Here is a 20,659-nt window from a genome sequence, read left to right as displayed (position 1 = left end):
ACACACACATTAAATCAGCAGTAAAAGTCTGACGAGGGAATTCTTTTGAATGTATGGAACAGTTTATTTCTTGCTCCTTATTCATCACTTCATTAAGAAAAAATTGATCCATTATTAAAATTTATTGATTTAGGCATCCAATGAATGAATATATTTTATAAATGCCAGGAAATTCTGAATTCTGTTTACTCACACCTAACAGTCACTGAAGTTAAGTGTCTGATAGTATTTTGATGACAGCCCCCAGTTCAGAAACTTTAAAGTCATTGGTCGTGTTCTAATTTATATAAGGCTTTAACTCACCTCCCAGGTTTACCAGATGAATTTTTGTGTTCTTTTATATGAAATGGCATAAGTCAGCAAAGCAATACTTTCACTTGTACTTTACAGCACAAAAAATTACTTTTTTTCCCCCCAGGAACTGTTGACAAAGTGAAGTTAAATAATTGCTGCTCTTTTTTTGTTGTTTTGTTTTGTTTTTTAACTGAAAATTGAAAGTCACTTCATCATTTTCTGGCATGTCTAGGGAACTATCATCGAGTACGGGAGACAAAACATTTCTTTTTCTTCATTTTCAACGACATTTTAAGGGTACAATCGCTATTTACTTTTGTAATATTCTTCTATTTGTCTTTCCGCTTGGTGGATTTTCTTTTGTTTCTTGGAGCTGTAGCTCTGCAATATCTGGTTTGTACATACATTGTTATGCATATAAAACTTAGCTGTCATAACTAATTATTTTTTATCATTTTGAGCTGTTAATTTTGAGGGCTATTTCAATCAAGCAAACTAGGCACTATGGAATATTTTCTGCAGTCCAGTGTATTTGAAATGTAATTGAGGTATTGCTGTGTGTTTGATTTTCTATAGACTTTGATAGAGTAGAGTCATTAGTCCACCTTGTGATCATCCATCTGTTTGCTTCCATTATAAATTAAATGGATGATATTAGAGTTCAGAAATAATTCAGCTAATAAAAGGACCACATTTTCAAATGGCCTCAGCCTGCCCTCTATGGCCCATTCCAGCAAAAACTTCAGCACGTGCATAAATTTAAGTGAGTAGTCCAACTGATGTGTAGGTTCAGTTCAAATTCTGAGTGCATATTTGGGTAGCTTTAATTGAATTCAAATGAGTTTTCCCCTGCTTTTTGAGCTAAAGTGTAACAAAATGGCTTTTAGTTGTGTGCCAACATTCTGAGTGAAAAATCAGTTGTAGATGCAAAATTGTAAGAACATAACGACAAAATTTAGTTATCTACTGGTTGGCACTGACAAATCAGGCACAGTGATTAGATTTCTAAAATCTTTTATTGTGTCTACAGCATTATAAACACACCATTATTCTCTGATTCTGCAAAGACTCATGCAAGCAGAATTTCGCCATTTAAATGATATAAATAAATTGTTTATTAAAAGGAAGGAGAAAATCAGTTTGAGTTAAATGAAAACTGACTTGAATATGTACTGGAAATTTGAATTGAACCAGATCAAAGTCCAGTTAACTACTATTTCAGTAGTTTTTCTTTTCTTAGTACCTATGCACTTCTCTGTGCTACATATGGAGTTGAAATCAAAGTGACCTCTTACCATGAGACTTCAATCCAAAGTTTGCAGACAATTGAGAGTCTGGGTATGTCATGGAGAAGGATGTATTCAAACCAAATCTTTTGACACTAACCATCACAGTAACATGGAATAATAATACAGGCACCAGTTCAGCAAAAACACTTAAGCACGTGCCTAAATCATTCCCTCTTCAACAAAGCACAGTGAATGTTAAGCCTGTGCTTAAAATTAAAATATATGCTTAAGTGTTTTGCTAAATAGGAATGGGATTTCTTAAGTGCTAGACTGGAGTCATAATACTTTGCACTTCTATAACATCTTGCATTCAAGAATCTCAGAACACTTTACAAATACTAAAGATGCAGTCCTCACAACTCTGTGATATCCATATACAGAGAGGAAACTGTGGCACATGCCCTATCTTCACTGCAAAAAGGGTGTGTTCTTACACTGGGATAGGCAAATTGAGATAACTATCTTGGTATAAAATCCTCCTGGAGATAAGGCACAAGTAGGTTTTAACCTCAGTGCAGCTTGTCAAGGCCAACACTGTATTCCCCCACCTGGGATTTATCTTGCCTAGCTACATTGAAGTATAAACTAGTGTCTTGTCGCTACTGGGATTTTACATCAAGATAACTTCCTCAATGTAAACATGTTCCTTTTTTTTTTTCTTCAATGAAGACATAGCCATAAAGAGGGTAAGTGTCTTATCCAAGTTCACACATGAACTATGTGGAGGACCAGAAATAGAATATCAGTCTTCTGATTTCCCTGTCCGAACCTTAAACAAAAACAACCTCTTTTCCTCGATCTACTGTTTTAAAGGAACAGGATTGAGATATAGGAGATGTAGCTATAATTTTGTTGGCTCTGCAATATTTGATTTGAAGTATGACCTGAGCATGTTACATTGTCTGACTATGTCCCATTTTCCCTAGCAATTATTATGAAGCTTTGAGATCCTTAGATTTGAAAGGGGGTCATTAGAACTGCAAATTATTATTATGCACAGCACTCTATCTTTGACTCTGTAATAGGATCTCATTTACTTTCCAGTAATGACTGGGAAACCCAATGTGGGTTAACGAGGTTTGCAAATTAGCAAACAAATACGATTGTAAAAAATATCAAGGATCTGGCATCACAAAATATACTTTGTTCCTTTGTTTTGGCTATTGCCCTTTATTTATTATGATAATGACATGCAAGTTTAAGCAATCTGTGCTATTGTTTGTAGGAGAGTCTGAGCAGTACTGTGGTATATTTTGTTAAAGTAATGAAGCGTGTGAGCATTCAGTTATTAAAGCTGTGCTGGTGAGTGGTGAAGCAATATTTTGGTGAGAATTATTGAGTTTACACAATAGCAAAGTGAGAATTGGAAGGTCTACTGTATTTACTGCACTGTTTCCTACAACATTAACATTTTAATGAAGTTATTGTTCAGTAGAAGAGAGTAGAGAAGCAATAGCACTATGTTGGTATAGAATATTTTTTAAAATAAGTTAACTGATAGCAGAGATAATTATGTATTAAATAACAGAGCTAGACAACAATGTATGAATCATTCTAAGATAAAAATGTGACCATAGCAATGTGTTTCTGTGTTCAGTCTGTGCTCTTACTGTACATTGTTTCAGCTCCATGCTCTGGTCACATTCAAAAGTTTATCTTAATTTCATAATACAAATGAGTCACTTCTTCTCTTCGAATCTCACTTGGGGATGAATCCTGAAGTTTCTACACATGTTAATGCATCCCTTACTCAGGCTAAATTCCCACTGGTTTCAAGTAAGGTTCTGTGTTGTGTGCAGGCTGAGGGCGAGATTTCAGAAGTGCCGTGGAACTTGTGCTCTTCAGTTACTTAGGTACTTTGGAAATTCCATGCTGAGTACAAAACTCAGCAAGGGCATCAAGATTGGCCATTTACATTTGAAGATTTGCAGAGCACTATAATTAAGGCCAGATAAATATTTCAAGGCATATTAAAGGCCATATAGTCAGCATGGTGATGTGAAATTAAGCATACCAGCTAGTGTACTAGCACTGTGCTAGAATGTGGTTCTTCAGGGTTTATCTAGCTCAGAAAGAGATAATAAAATCTTACTTATGCCTGAATTTCAAGGTTACATAAAACAACTTTTAAAATAATTACAAATTTATTTGTAATAACTTTAAAGTAAATCAAACATATGTGAGATGAGCAACAAAAGCCCTTGGAATTTGATTCTACCAGCACAGAAACACCTACAATTCTCATTTGAAGAAATGTATGCAAGTGTAAACCCCCTGGAAGAAGCGAATGTGATCTAATTCTTTTAGTTATGGGCAAACTTCAATATCTAGTGAACCACTTGGTTTCAGATAAGCCTATGGACTTATCCACGTGTCTTTTGTTTGGAAGCAACTCTCATAGAATTATTAGTGCTGCCCGGTTTTCACTGGGTCACAAATACTGTGGGAACAGCCTTTTTGTAATATTTCAATATCGCTATTTCAGATCCTGGCCAAAACCAGAAATTGCAGCAGTGCATAGAGTGTTAAATAAGTGACATTTTTGGAACCACCCTAAATGGCTGGGTTGAAGTATGGGAAAATATTTGGACAGCTTTTTTATCAGAATAAGTTTCCCTATCCCTAATATTTATGGGTCCAGTCCCATCCACTTTCCCTCATAGCTGAAGCACACACTCAACACACCGGATATCAATGTGATACTGCTGCACAGGGCAGAAAGGATTCAGAGAGCCTGTGCAATATGGATCACACCTCTAGGGGAGCTCTCTACACACGGGCATGGAGTATAATTTAGGGAGCAGGACTGAGGAAGGCAAAGGGGAGGATGGGACAACAGGTTTCAAATCTAAGGCCACTGCCCTCCATTAACTGAGTTGTGTTCTAGGGAGAGGGAGAACTCCTATGTAAAGGGTATATTATGCTGCTGTTGAAGCTTGAGTTCTAATTTTTCAAAGGTTTTACTCTGCAGATTATTCATATGGGCTGGGTGAATGAAAGACTCGAGGGAACTGATTCATCTCAACTCTACAAATACAAGTTCCTGGCACTGAAGGGTTCATCCTTCTACATTTTCAGCACTCCACCGGTAAGAAACCAATTTATTTTTTGTAAGGTTTTGATTACTGGTGCAATCCTTTTGTAAGCACTGGAAATGAATTCTTTCCTACTAAATAAAGGTTTAGGCTGAGATTTTCAAATGAGCCTAAGAGAGTTAGGCACCCAAATCCTATTGAATTGCAATTTGGCATTCCTGAGGCGCTTTTGATAATCCCAGCCATAAAGTTCTGGGAAAACTGGATTGTTAATGGGACACAGAGCTTTTGTTTTTAAGGCACTGGTTCAAATTCCCCTCAGGTTGGTTGTGACCAAAATTTGCTATCTTACATTTGTTCTGATGCCTACCTGTATGTGAAATGAGCTGTTACTTACTCTAGCTCCTTTAAGAAAGGAGTCCATATCACAGTTAGCACTAACTAGTGTTGATCTTTGCCAAAAGGTGATGTGTTGAATGTTCACAGGGGATAAATTATCCCTACACCTCCTCCTAGACCTGAGACATTCCCCAAACGTTACAGCATACTGGTGAGGTAGTGTAAGATAAAGTGTAGTGCTACTGTCAGAGTTGTACTTTTTCTGTAGATAAAATGGAGGACCTCAGTCTCCACAGTTGACTAATCCCGTACCTTTCAAGAGTACTAAAATTTCACTGAAAGAAACTGAATAAAAATAAATTAGAGCATTCTAAAAATCTCAAAACAATCCATACCATACCACATCATAACCTTCCTATTCTTCTTTTTCTTCCACTTATACAATAGAGTGCTGTTGCTCTCAGGAAAAAAAAATTGTAAAGAACAAAAAGGAACATTAAAAAAACAACTGCAAATAAACTGCCTATTTATGCCCCCACTGAAGTCAATAGTATAACTTCCATTGCTTTCAGGTGAAATAGGAGCAAATCCAGGCACTTTATATGTAAACCGTCTTACTGGAGTATGGTAAAGTGAGAGATAGGATGATTTATGACCCTTAGAGAGTAGCAATCAATAACACAGTCCCTCTTGCGCTATGCTACAGTTCAAGGCCAAATGATCCTATTACATTAGTACCATCAGGGGGTCAAAAATGGCCAAGTACCAATCTTTTGCTTAATTTGGAGTTAACAAAAACTAGATGTGAAGGACTCAATTTAAAATTAAATCCTGATCTCTCAAATGCAAGTAAACTAAAAAACACCTCAGCTCAGAGACTACTATTTAAATCAGTTAACCTATTGTATCTGTTTCTAGTTAAAAGACAATAAAGCAGAAAGAAAACATTAAGCCAATAAATAATACAACACACAATGACAGTCTTTTATGAATCTTAATTATGACTTTCAGACCTATTGTAGAAGGGGAATATTCGATATAGTTAAAACTATTCATCTCAGTGATATAAATTGAAGATAAACTAGTTAATTTATCAAAATTCAGCTCTCTGCTGATATCAGATAAGTGAGAATAAATGTATTGTAGCATTTTCCCCGCATTATCTTGATAGATCTACTTCACTGCCATGTTTCTGGAGAGTTTCTGTAGTGGTATTGCTCCTTGTGAAAAAGTAAACAAGATAACTAACGTGGCATCTTATATTAATGTCATGTTCATGCCCATTGATCAGATACTGTAGTAATGAGTATGATATAAATGACTAAATAGGTAAATTCTAAAGCTCAATGAACAGTTTTTCTGGTTTTTATTTATGTCACAAATGCCATGTTACGTGAAACTGTGGCTCTACCACTCACTCATAGGGCGGTTCTCAGACTATGTTTATTTCTTTAGTGTAAATATCCATTACTTTTTTATTGTTGTATAAGTAATAATAATCATAATTAATAATAAAGTAATAAGCAATTGGAAATTGGCAGGATCCAACAAACCCGAACACTGGAGGTTCACAATTTCAACCTGGATCCAGATCCAAATTTCACACCTGGCCTCTACATGGATAATGGCCCCAAAATGTGTAACTCTGTGCCACTCCAATTTTGGATTCCCCCTTTGACCCTTTGGCTCAACTCTAACAGCATTTAAAAAAAACCCTCTCTAATAATATTATTCCTATTGTTTATGGCCTATATAAAGTGAAAATCCTGAGTGTAACATTAAGATAACTCCAACAACAATTAACTGTTGTGCCACAAACAAATGTATTCCTGTGATTGGTTTGCTTAAATTTTAGGAGGGTAGTTATTATGTTCTATTTTAGTCACGTTGCCGTTATGCTGTACAGCACCATGAGAACATCAGCAGGCAAGCACTTTATATTTAAAATTATGTTACAGTGTGTATTTTGATTTAAATATACAAATTCGGGCTATCCGATAAAATGACTATCTTTAATCTTGAGGATCCTGTTCACAGCTTTATTGCCCATTTATATCAGGCATGTCCACTACAGTTTTTATTCTTGTTCTAGTCCTATCTGTAAATGGAGTGTAAATCGTATGTGGATTTGAACAGAGCTGACATATTTTCATGAAAATAACCCATAGCAGAACTCAGAAGAAATACTTCATAAAGGTTCGGGTCTAGTGATGTTTAGCAATTGAAAGGCTACTCGCTGTGGAGCTCTGCTCTGCTAAAATAGTTTCTGCAAATGACAGATCATCATCTTGGCAAGTATATGTCAAAGGAAATTTTGTTTATGAATATCAGCATGTTTATGAAAGTTGAATTATAGGTACCTTAGTTAAGCATCTACACTGTCTACCTTGATGGATAAAATATATGAAAGATAAGGTCTTATCTAAATTTCAGGAACTGTGTCCAGACTTGTGAAAAAAAAATCCATGGAAAGGGAAAATTCTATTCCTTGATTAGTTTGGTACCTACACAGCAAAACCTTTAAATAACTGAAAGCTTTGATCAATCTTCTTATATTTGCTTTGTTTATTATTAGGTCTGTCAAGCAATTAAAAAAATTATTTGCGGTTAATTGCATGATTAAAAAAACTAATCGTGTTTCATTGTGCTGTTAATAATAGAATACCATTTATTTAAATTTTTTGGATGTTTTATACATTTTCAAATATATTGATTTCAATTACAAAACAGAATACAAAGTATACAGTGCTCACTTTAAATTTATTTTTATTACAAATATTTGCATTGTAAAAAACAAAAGATATAGTATTTTTCAATTCACCTAATACAAATACTGTAGTGCAATCTCTTTATCATGAAAGCTGAACTTACAAATGTAGACTTATGTACAAAAATAACTGCATTCAAAAATAAAACAATGTAAAACGTTAGAACTTACAAGTCCAATCAGTCCTACTGCCTGTTCAGCCAATCACTCAGAAAAATAAGTTTGTTTACATTTGCAGAAGATAATGCTGCCTGCTTCTTGTTTACAATGTCACCTGAAAGTCAGAACAGGCGTCCACATGGCACTGTTGTAGCTAGTATGGCAAGATATTTACATGCCAGATGCACTAAAGATTCATATGTCCCTTCATATGCGACTATTCAACCACCATTCCAGAGGACATGCATCCATGCTGATGATGGGATCTGCTCGATAACAATCCAAAGCAGTGCAGACCGACGCATGTTCATTTTCATCATCTGAGTCAGATGCCACCAGAAGACTGTTGATTTTCTTTTTTGGTGGTTTGAGTTCTGTAGTTCCCACATCAGAGTGTTGCTCTTTTAAGACTTCTGAAAGCATACTCCACACCTCATCTCTCTCAGATTTTGGAAGGCACTTCAGATTCATAAATCTTCGGTCAAGTTCTGTAGCTATCTTTAGAAATTTCACTTTGGTATCTTCTTTGCATTTTGTCAAATTTGCAATGAAAGTGTTCTTAAAATGAACAGCATGTGCTAGGTCATCATCCAAGACTGCTATAACATGAAATATATGGCAAAATGTGGGTAAAACAGAGCAGGAGACATGCAATTCTCCCCCTAGGAGTTCGGTCACAAATTTAATTAACACATTATAGCCATCTGGCACGTAAATATCTTGCAATGCTAAGTACAACAGTGCCATGAGAACGCCTGTTCTCACTTTCAGGTGACACTGTAATTATGAAGTGGGCAGCATTGTCTCCAGTAAATATAAACAAACTTGTTTCTCTTAGCAATTGGCTGAACAAGAAGTAAGACTGAGTGGACTTGTAGGCTCAAAAGTTTTACATTGGTTTGTTTTTGAGTGCAGTTATGTAACAAAAAAACCCTACACTTGTAAGTGGCACTTTCATGATAAAGAGATTGCACTACAGTACAGCGGACCCTTGCTAGAGCGCGCATCACTAGAGCACAGATTTGCATATAGCACGGTCGCGGCGATGGATCCCAAATTTAAATATTTCAATTGGGATCCATGGTAACGCGGCCCCTGCTATAATGTGGTCCCCGCGTTAACGCGGTACGGCCCATGGATCCCAAACCCCGCGTTCTAGTGAGGGTCCGGTGTATTTGTATAAGGTGAATTGAAAAATAATATTTCTTTTCTTTTTTTATGGTGCAAATGCTTGTAATCAAAAATAAATATAAAGTGAGTACACTTTGTATTCTGTGTTGAAATATAAATCAATATATTTGAAAATGTAGGAAAACATCCAAAAATATTTAATAAATTTCAATTGGTATTCTATTGTTTAACAGTGCAATTAATCGCAATTAATTTTTTTGAGTTAATCTCATGAGTTAACTGCGATTAATCAACAGCCCTATATATTATTCATCCAGGAGTGCTACAGTGTGGCCATGGTAATGTCAATGTGTGTTATCAGATATTGTCCCTACATGGTCAACATAACAGTTTGCAAAAAATGGACAGGTTTAGACATAAAAATCAATATCTAAAATAAGCAGACTTGCTTACAACAATATCACCAGAGAACAAGTTGTATGCAATAGACTATGAAGTACAGACCTTGGGGATTCTAATTCCTAGAGCATAAACAAAGATTGAGTGATCATCATAGATTTTCCAACATGCATCTTCTGTCTTTGTTCCCTAATACTGCAAGTAGTATTATTGGATTTCTCTTATGCTAGAAAAAATCTCATGAACTTGCACTTGTTTGACCCTCAGAGCCACATTTTATAAAAGTGTCTTGCATTTGTTCATGCATACTTTTCCCTTGTGTGTTTCAAGCACCATCACCTGTTGCTGCTGGGTTCTTTCTTTTGCACAGGCATGTGATAGAATTTACCAGTACAAAGCCAAACACTTGCCCATAGACGAGACAAAATCAGTCACCTACATGTGTTTATTAAAGAGAATACTTAACCATGTGTAAACACAAAGTTGCCTGGGCACAAATGGAGGCCGGATTGAAACCCTTTGAATTTTATTATTAAAATCAAAATGTTTTAGTCTAGGTACCCTGCCATAATTAGGAAATTTACCATAATAATTTAATGTCCTGAAAAGGCATTAGATAGAGGAAAATTGGTTTAAAATCTGATTAATACAGTGGTTGTATTAAAATGTCAACATTTGTCAGAAGATAACACAAATGGGCTTACAATAGAGATGTATTTAGCTTTCAGTGAACTCTCTAATAGATTTTGCTCCTGGGACTAAAATGTCTATATGACTTGATATGCCTATCAGGTCATTTGAAGGGCTGTTTTATTGGGGTTCAGGACAAAATCTGACAGTTTACAGATAACAAGTTTTATTCTGCCTTTATAAAAAGTAGTTAAAAATATATCTGGTACCATGAATGTTACCAAAGAGGTCTCTCAAGTGTGGGAGGGGAACCCTCAAGGCATTGGAAATTATAAGACTTGACAATTTCTCTGTAATCATGGTTGGCTCAAGAGAATAATTAAGGGCTAAAAAGTATGTTTTTTTACTATAGCTGATTGACTCTGACTGAGTTCTTGCTATTTAGACCTTATAATATGTAAATAAAACACCAAAGAAATGTGATTACACAATATGCTCTATGTGCTATTATTAGGTAGTTTCCACTTCTAATTGTTTTTAATTCATTTTAATTTTGTTTACTTTAGAAAAATTTTAAGAGCCCAGTTATAATTAAGGTTCCATTTTTATAAGGCAGTACCCCAGTTCCCAGCTATACAAGATCAAAGGTTGCATGGTACATCCCAGTAATATAAAGATGGGGGACAAAAGCAGAGGACCCCTCCTATTGTTAACATTATTTTGCAAGGAAAGCTTATTTTAATAATAAAATGAATTCACCTCACTTCCTCTTTGTGATGTATTCCCATCTTCCCAATCAGTTTTAAAACAAGATTTCTTTCTATTATGGCACCCACTCCTGCCCCTCTTTATGCTTTGTAGAGATTTTAAAAAGAAAAGAACAAGAAGTGACAATTCAGGGTTCAGGGACAGTAGCACAATTCCTTCTCTCTAGCATTCAGTTTGGCCCTATGGTGAAGTATGGGCATCTCAGAACATGTGCATGAGCAGCAATAGACAAAAGCGGGCTGAAATCAGTCTGAATTCTGGATTTGCTATGCTACAGAGTGATTCATTAGTTTTTGAGGCATTAAGACAGCCAAGCTGAGAGAGATTTTAGCACATCTGTATTGAAAAGACTGTAAAGATGGAGAGTGAATGGAATGAATGTGGGGTATAAGGTAATATAACAAAAGTGGTGGTCCACAGGAGAAGCATCACAAGTTGTTATAGAAGGCAGCAAGTATTTCAAGAGAAAGCCAGGTCTCACATTTAAAAAGGAACTTTAACATAAAATCATAGTCTTGCATACCCAATATCACACCTACTCTGGCTTCTCTAATTGCTTGCAGGTATTTTCGTTATTGGAAGGTAGCCTTGGGGCCAGGCATTTCAGTCCCTGCACATCAGTATTATATAATCTGCTTGTCATCTTTTTTGGCATGAGTTTTGCCACAGAATATTATTGATTAATAGTAACTGCCAATGTTATTTCTCATTAAAATATTTAATAACTTTCCTTTCACGTATGCACTTTAATCCAATAGACAGTTTATTATTGATGGATTGTTTTGTAAAGTTTAATGATACAATAGAATATTTGAAAGAAGATAAATGGAGTGATTTTGTATTGAAAATGGAGTCTAGTGGAACTAAAAATTATGTGAATAATATTTAACTCTCTAGCAATTTTGTATTAATCTTTACATTTATCAGCTAGTAACATTACCTTTAAGCTTTTGTATTAGTTTCACCATCAAGGTTCTCTTTTTGAATAGTTCAATATGATATAAATGGTAATTAACTGCAGCAAGCACAACCCATCTGTAACCTGTTGAAACCATTTACTGTGACTGAGAAGCTTAAGAGCACTAAGCAAACAAAATAGGAAGTTTAAACATACTTAATATAAACAAACATATTCTGTTAGTCTATGTTGAAAGAAAATTTTAAAAGGCAAAAGTAAGTGTGTTACTTTAATTCGAATGATAAAATGCAACCAGAAAAATAATACGCTGTTCATCATCTACAAATATTGCAACAATTGTGACCTCGTTAGTCTTCCAGATTTCATCCGCATGCAACATACAGGATGAAATCCTGGCCCAATTGAAGTCAGTGACAAAATACTTTCGTGCAACACGGACTTCACCCTCTATATTTAATGATAACCAGTAACTCACCTGTGTAAAGAGAGTGCTGCTAAGGTCCAGGAATATAAAGTTGCCAGTATTGTAACAGAAATAAAGTAATTTTTAGATTTTTAGTTTGTCTTTCGTTCAGTGGTGAAGATTCAGGAAAGAGCTGACATTTCAGCTCAACAAGGGCCTTTATCAAGGATAACAGTGGGAATTTATAGTTGTGCAAAAATGTGTTTATCCCAAAAGCTTACCTGAAAGAAGCTGTTCATTGATTTCTAGTTTACAAAAGAGAGTCCAAATGTCATCAGTGGGGAGAATCTTGTATTCAAAAAGAGTTAAGTAAGATAAAGTAACCAGCACATAAATTTACAATTGTTAACATTCCGAGCCAAATTCTCCCCTCTCATTTCCACCGATGCAAGTCCATTGAAAACAAAAAAGTATTGAAATCTGTGGGTTTGCACTTTTGTAACACATGGGAGAATTTGGCTTATATTATATAAACCCACATGAAAAAATCCCCCAAACCCTGTGCACTGTGATTTTCGACTCTTTGTATTTTGGCATTGAAATTGACAAAATTGTTGAATTTATAGAGGTTGTCTTGGAGACAGTATTAATATGTTGGCAGGTTGGGTGCTCAGGTGCTAGAGAGCTAATACTTGGAGGCTGGTTTCGAATTTGGTGTGAATTAACTTGTGATTTCCTTGCTTTTTATTGTTTGCATTGTAGGAAATTCTCTTGAGCTACCTTAATATAGGGGTTTATATTATTATTTCCTAGTTTTTTTTTAATGTAGCAGGATAAAAAAAGACATGTAAATATGGGGGCTGAAAACTCAGGGCTGGAGAGAGGGGCTAGCTGGCACTGGTGCTGCAGAGCAGCCAAATAATCAAACTCTGCATTCCCAGTACAAACAGCTATAACCAACACCTTAACTTCTTCTGTGTGCTACTCAAAACTTCATGAAAAGCTATGCGAGCTTGGCAGACTAAAAAAGACTTCAGCACTGGGGGAAGAAGCTAGAGCATCAGTTATGAGTATAAGGTTTTAAACTGAGCAAGTATGACTGTTTCCCCATTTCCCTAGTTTCTCCGGCATTACTCCACAGCCAGTCTCTCCCAGGACCTTCAGCCAATTTCCACCACCTACTTTAAGTCTTGGTCAGGCACCTTCTGTCTCTCACCTACTGTCCCATTATCACTACCTGTGGTGGGACAGGTTCCCACCCCAGTTAAGAAGGGCGGGGAGGGGTTCAAAAGCTCCTCTGGGCACAAATACCCCCAGCCCAGTGCATGTGTGAGGCCTGTTGCACTTGTTGAGGGGCAGCTCATGAAAATGGAAGATCCAGGTCCCTCGGAGGGAAACAGGGCTGGAGAATAGAGTTCTCAATCCCACAGAGCAGGGAGAACTAAAGTCTCTGCCACCTGGGTCTTCTGGATAGATAGCGAGAACTTTGCTTTGCTGTGCTTTGCTTTTCATTAGAGCCCAGAACTCTCAGCCTCAGCTTTTCAGATGCACACAGGATTAAGAACCCTGTGCCCCTTGACAGAGACTATTTACCTTTTTCCTTGTAAGGAACACTGGGGTGAGCATGGATTGTGGGCTGCAGGATTATTCTGTTTGCCTTTTCCTTTCTTTTGGAGCATGTTCACACCCGTGGGAAAGCTACCTGCCTAAAACTTGTGGGGTGTGGTCTCCTGTCTGCACTCCAAACCTGTGCTACAGTGACACCTACAGCCAGAGAGGGATGTCTGGGATGAGAGAGGTGCCCAACCTCACCTCAAAGGGCTACCCTAGAGGTACAATCTATGTTGCTGCCCCAGAAGTTTTTTTTGTTTGTTTGTTGTTGTTTTTTTTTTTTTTTTGCGAACAACACATTTAAACTGCCATGCTTGCAAAATACAGACATAAAACATTTTTATAGTTTACAAGCTGAAATTAGATGGAGCTGTGTAGCTGTATAGGGCAGCAATGGTGAGAGTTGGGGAGGCATTAGATTGTGGGTAATTGGACAAAAAGGGGCTTTCTAGAGATTCCAGGAAGGCCAAGACAGGATTTTACCCCTAACACCTTAAGCTTTTCACAGGAGGGTTATTCTCCTCCAGCAAACTTTAGCACTTCTACAGGAGAGCAGACTCTCTTCTGCAGACTTCCCAATATCTCGGATACAAACTCTGGGAACTTATAACTCATCTGGTGAAGCCCGAGCTAAATCACATACCTCTCAGAGCTGTAGGGCTGTCCTTTTGAAAAAGAATGCCTCCTCTGTCAGTTCTGCCTCAGGTGGCTTGTCCTGCCAAAATACCTTGTTAAACTCATTCTTCATCAAAAGTTACTAACACAAAATAAATTAGATGATGTTATGTTCAGAGTAAAAATTTACAACAAATGTACAGTACTCTACTCAAAATAAGCACTGTAAATTTGAATAGTAAACACTGTTCTTTTTATTTATTTCTTTATTTTGAGAGAGAGAAAGAGAGACAGCATATAGTTTCATCCCTGTTTCAAGTGTAATTCTTAATGCAACCTTAATTTTGGAGATACATGGCATCTCCATAATTCCGTAATACCTTTACAATATGATTAAGAAAGTAGCACTGAAGTGATTTCTGTGAGACTGTGACTACCTAACTGGTCTATTTTATTCATATTTCCTTTAATTGAAAAATAAGTGCAACCTTATTTTTGAAGTAATAGAAACAATTAAACACCAACAGACTGTAATTTATCTGTGTTCCTCCTTGCAAAGAAATTAAAGGGAAGAAAAAATTATGCATAATTTAATGAGTGCAGGCACAGTGATTTGAATATGAAAAGCATTATTTAATGCTAAGTATTACTAATTGTAATTATATAGAAGAACCAAAGTGATGTCCTGAGATTGAAGTCACACTCTATTTTAGGGCACAGGCTTAACCATGAGTGCCTAAACAGACAACTAAATCCTGTGTCTGAATCATAAAGTTAGTTATTAATTTTACTCCATCTCCCTACTAGTGCAAGACTATTGTACATTTTTTAGTATCTGGTTTAGTTTTAAATGTCCCAAGGAGGGCTGTTAATTAATCAGAGTTAACTCCTGCAATTAACTCAAAAAAAAATTAATCGCCATTAATCACAGGTTTAATTGCACTGTTAAACAATAGAATGCCAATTGAAATTTATGAAATATTTTGGATGTTTTTCTACATTTTCAAATATATTGATTTCAATTACAACAAGGTTACAGTGCTCACTTTATATTTTTTTATTACAAATATTTGCACTGTAAAAATAACATTAAAAAGAAATAATATTTTTCAGTTCACCTCACACAAGTACGGTAGTGCAATCTCTTTATCATGAAAGTGCAACTTACAAATGTAGACTTTTTGTTACACAACTGCACTCAAAAACAAAACAGTGTAAAACTTTAGAGCCTATAAATCGACTCAGTCCTACTTCTTGTTCAGCCAGTCGCTAAGACCTGGTCTGCACTGGGAGGGGTATCGATCTAAGATACGCAACTTCAGCTATGAGAATAGTGTAGCTGAAGTCGACGTATCTTAGATAGACTTAGAATCACTTACTTCGCGTCCTCGCGGCACAGGATCGATGGTGGCCGCTCCCCTGTCGACTTGGCTTCTGCCTCTCGCCGTGGTGGAGTTCCGGAGTCAACGGCAGAGCGATCGGGGGTCGATTTATCACGTCTACACTAGACGCGATAAATTGATCCCCGATAGATCGATCACTACCTGCCTATCCGGCGGGTAGTATAGACATGGCCTAAGAGAAACAAGTTTGTTTACATTTATAGGAGATAATGCTGCCCACTTCTTATTCACAATGACACCTGAAAGTGAGAAAAGGCGTTTGCATGGCACTTTTGTAGCCAGCATTGCAAGGTATTTACTTGCTAGATATGCTAAACATTTGTATGCCCCTTCATGCTTCGGCCACTGTTGCAGAGGATGTGCATTCATGCTGATGACACTCATTAAGAAAATAATATCTTAATGAAATTTGTAACTTAACTCCTTTGGGGTGAATTCTATGACTCCTGCTCTGTTTTACCTGCATTGTGCCATATATTTCATGTTATAGCAGGCTCGGATGGTGATCCAACACACATCGTTCATTTTAAGAACACTTTCACTGCAGATTTAATAAAACGCAAAGAAGGTACCAATGTGAGATTTCTAAAGATAGCTACAGCATTTGACCCAAGGGTTAAGAATCTGAAGTGCCTTCCAACATCTGAGAGGGACAATGTGTGGAGCATGCTTTCAGAAGTCTTATAAGAGGAACACTCTGATGTGGAAACTACAGAACCCGAACCACCAAAAAAAGAAAATCAACCTTCTGCTGGTGGCATCTGACTCATATGATGAAAGCGAACATGCGTCAGTCCACACTGCTTTGGATTTTTATCAAGCACAACCCGTCATCAACTTGGACGTACGTCTTTTGGAATGGTGGTTGAAGCATGAAGGGACATATGAATCTTTAGTGCATCTGGCATATAAATATCTTTCGAAGCCGACTACAACAGTGCCATGTGAATGCCTGTTCTCACTTTCAGGTGACATTGTAAACAAGAAACGGGCAGCATTATCTCCTGCAAATGTAAGCAAACTTGCTCTTCTGAGTGCTTGGCTGAACAAGAAGTAGGACTGAGTGGACTTCTAGGCTCTAAAGTTTTACATTGTTTTATTTTTGAATGCAGTTATTTTTGTACATAATTCTACATTTGTTAATTCAATTTTTATGATAAAGAGATTGCACTACAGTACTTGCATTAGGTGAATTGAAAAGTACGATTTCTTTTGTTTATTACAGGGCAAATATTTGTAATAAAAATAAATATAAAGTGAGCACTGTGTGCTTTGTATTCTGTGTTATAATTGAATTAAATATATTTGAAAATGTACAAAACATCAACAATATTTAAATGAATGGTATTCTATTATTGTTTAACGGTGTAATTAAAACTGCGATTAATCACATTTATTTTTTTTAATCGCTTTGCAGCCCTAATTCCAAGTCTTGGGGCTTTTACCATCTCTTTACCACAGGTTAGAACAGCTCACTGCAGGAATATTACTTGATGTAAAGCTATTTTTCCCTTTTAACCAATTACATTTGGTTGAAATGCTAAATAATTCTATCTCTCCTTTCAGCAAAATCCTACACCCATTGAAATCAACGGGATATTATACCATTGACTTCAGTGGGGTCAGGATTTCATCCTTTGTATCTGTATCCTTCATACAATTCCTGATCTCTACTGTACTTCTGCTTAGTTATCACATTAGCAAAGCTTCCGTATAACATATTACAACCATGTATTCTTTCCTCCTAAATCTGTCCCACAAACTCCCTAATATTTGGGGTTTTTTTCTGAATACACTCCAGATTGTAAATATTTGTCTGGCAATGAAGGTTTCCAGAACCTGAGCTAAAGGTCACTGAGGTTAATGACTCTTTCCATGTACTTCAGCGGGGTTTGGATTAGGATTAGACTATAATACACTATTGTAGCTGTGCATAACTTATGTGCATAACTTATGCATTTTGTGCATAACTTTTGTTCTGTGACATGATGTTTCTTCATAACTGTTTAATCTTAAGAACCAAAGCAAAAGACATAGGCAAATGCAACTGCCATTCAGCAGCAGCTAGGTAGGAGTCTGGGGAAATAAATGGAAATCCACTAAACCCATAAATAGATTCTCATACTTATTTTTTTTCCTCTGACCACTAACAAGAACTAAGGATTCTCCTAGCTCTAATTTTTCAGGAGAAGATTCTTTTCCTTCCAGTGACTTGATAAGAAGTAATGAGTCAACCATTAGTTTATGGTGTAGAGAGCTGTTCTGTGAGAAGCATGAAAGTCACCTAATGAAGCAGTTATTTTAGGCCAAATCCTGTAGTCTTTAGTCACTCCTTATTCAAGCCTCCATCAAAGACAATGGAACTTTCCTATAAATAAGGACTAAGCAAGGAGCGGCAGTATTTGGCTCACTGAAAATATGTTCTGTGTAATATTACCTTGCACAATCAGATTCAACAGTAACTTCTAGTCACCGCTGTTCCTGTGTTATTGCTGGCTTCTAACAGTAGTAAAGGAAAAGCTTAAAGTCAATATTTAGTGCATGTGAAAGAAGAGACTTGAAATTGTTTTAAAATTAGGAAAAAGAAAAGGAGTACTAATGGCACCTTAGAGACTAACCAATTTATTTGAGCATAAGTTTTCGTGAGCTAAAGTGATTCTAAAACAACATGCTTTTTATAAAGGGGCTCAGGGACAGATGTGATATCAAAAATTGCTTTTAATTAATTTTGTTAAAAACTAATTATGCTAGATTTCAAATTGACAAATAAATATTAAGTAATATTCCTTGAGCTTTATTGCTTCTGAAGAACTGCTGGTAAAACTGCTACAAAATAATTATGTAAGCAGTGTTTTTTCATGCAGTGTATGGAAGTTATTTTTTATTAATATTTAAATTGTGAAAAGTGTCAAATAGAGAACCCTAGAAGATGAGTCCCTCTACCTACAGAATAGATACAGCATGGACAGGAGCAATACTAGATTCCCTTCCAATGTTCCTTAACCTCAAACCAGAAATCCTCCTATGAGGGATGAAAGTGTAACTCAGTTCTCAGATCGGTTTTGGGACAGTCAACAGTGGTGCTTGTTAGTTCCAATTAAGATGGCCATCTGACAATAATGTCAATTATGCCAAGAACTGGGCCTTAAAAAATCATCAGATTGGGCTTATCGTGTGATTTTTTTAAAAAAAAAGTTGGATTTTTTTATTTGCTTTGTGTTTAAGAACCTTGAGGGTTCTCATTTTTGCCTTCTTGTACATGGACTAGAGGCTTGCTCTCTTTTAAAAAATGAGAGCAGAGGTTCTCATGTAATCATCTGACTCTCAGAGTTGGGGCTTAAAAAAAACCCTCCCAATATCACTGCAAGTTGGCAAAGTTTTCTGTCTTACAGTGTCAACAGAACACAGGGTCAAAACCAAAAGACAAAGAACTCCACCTCAGTGTATGTTACTATTACTGGATAGTATTATTGCATGATTTAGTTGGGGATTGGTCCTGCTTTGAGCAGGGGGTTAGACTAGATGACCTCCTGAGGTCCCTTCCAGCCCTGATATTCTATGATCCTATGATTACCACGGGCTTGTCTACCTGGCTTGGCAGCATGCTCTGAAGTACAAACTAAAAGGCAACATAGTCCTTTTTGAAACAGGAGTACACTAACACGAATGTGGTACCTTTTAGCTTGTGCTAGCTGGCTCTATATGGGGTAATTCCAATGGAACACTTTAGTACGTGCTTCAACTCACGCTTCCAAATTCTGCACTACAGGGCCATGTAGACAAGCCATAAGAAACAATTACATGACTGGATTTCCTTTCAGTTATATCTATTATAAAAACATAGTTGTTCCTTTCAGTTTCTAACATGAAAATTAAGGCCCTGATTCAGTAAGTTACTTAAGTACAGGCCTGTCTGTAAGAACTTCACTGGTTCCATTGATGTCAATCAGGTTTACTCATGGTAGACCTGTACCTTCATGAATGAGGGCCTGAGACAGTTATTTGGCTAAGCATGCTATAAAATAAACAATACTGATTTACCTTACAACGGAGATTTTAAGGGGTTTCATTCATGCTAAAGGAAGAATACAACAAATCATTACAATTTTAATTGTAAGAATACTGTGGATACTGCACTAATGAAAGCAGGATGCTATTAGGAGCTCTTTCCTTAATATCGGATACTAGGTTAATACATTAATTGAAACTGGTTGGCATTTGATTAAACCATCCAACATAACAATCATTAGTGAAATCTCTTAAAATGTTTTAAATCCTTGCCATAAAAAAACATGTCCTTTAATGGTGTGGTATTTTTGTTTTTTGTTTTTGGTATTACAGGTAAGCACACTAGACTGGGTACGAGCTGAAAAAATCTATCACCTCTGTGAGGTTCTATTTAAAGTTCACAAGGTAGGTCTTCTGAGAATTACAGACTACATCATTTAACCAAGGTAGCTTACAATTTCCTAACATTTAACAATAAAAATGATAGACTCAGCTTAATTTGATTTAGCAGGGACCAGCCCACAAATAGTTAATCTATTGCTATAAAACCAGTTCTTAATCTGTAACTATTTCCTGCATAAATATTAGATAACTTAGAATTTGGATCATCTCTGTAGTGAGCACATTTCTAAAATATTTACAATCTGAAGAAATATTAGTATTAGTTCCTGCCATATAAATAATGAATAAAACAACTATCCATAATGAAGTCTGTATCTTATAACTTTTTAGTGGGAGAAAACCATTTTATGAGCCATTTTTTTAAAAAGAAATATTTACCTTTAATTAAAACAGTGATGTTAACGTGTGGTTTAGAATGTTAGTCTAATCTGACTGTATTTTGTAATTTGTGTAGCAATGAATTTAAAATTCAGTTCATTGCTACATA

The 20,659-nt window shown here is 36.2% G+C and overlaps 1 protein-coding gene across 1 annotated transcript in view; it reads left to right on the top strand.

Annotated features, from left to right (window-relative positions):
• Positions 1–20,659, top strand: part of SNTG2 (syntrophin gamma 2) — a 452,341-nt gene that overhangs the window by 376,300 nt on the left and 55,382 nt on the right. Inside the window, exons 12-13 of the mRNA XM_074947749.1 lie at positions 4,555–4,671; positions 20,104–20,175. Coding sequence (XP_074803850.1) covers positions 4,555–4,671; positions 20,104–20,175 — 189 coding nt within the window. The remainder of the gene's footprint in view (positions 1–4,554; positions 4,672–20,103; positions 20,176–20,659) is intronic.

This window comes from Natator depressus, chromosome 3 (genome assembly GCF_965152275.1).
Source record: "Natator depressus isolate rNatDep1 chromosome 3, rNatDep2.hap1, whole genome shotgun sequence".
In the NCBI taxonomy this organism is placed as follows: Eukaryota; Metazoa; Chordata; order Testudines; family Cheloniidae; genus Natator; species Natator depressus.
Note: the sequence above shows the minus strand (reverse complement) of the source record. Positions and strands in the feature narration are given on the sequence as shown.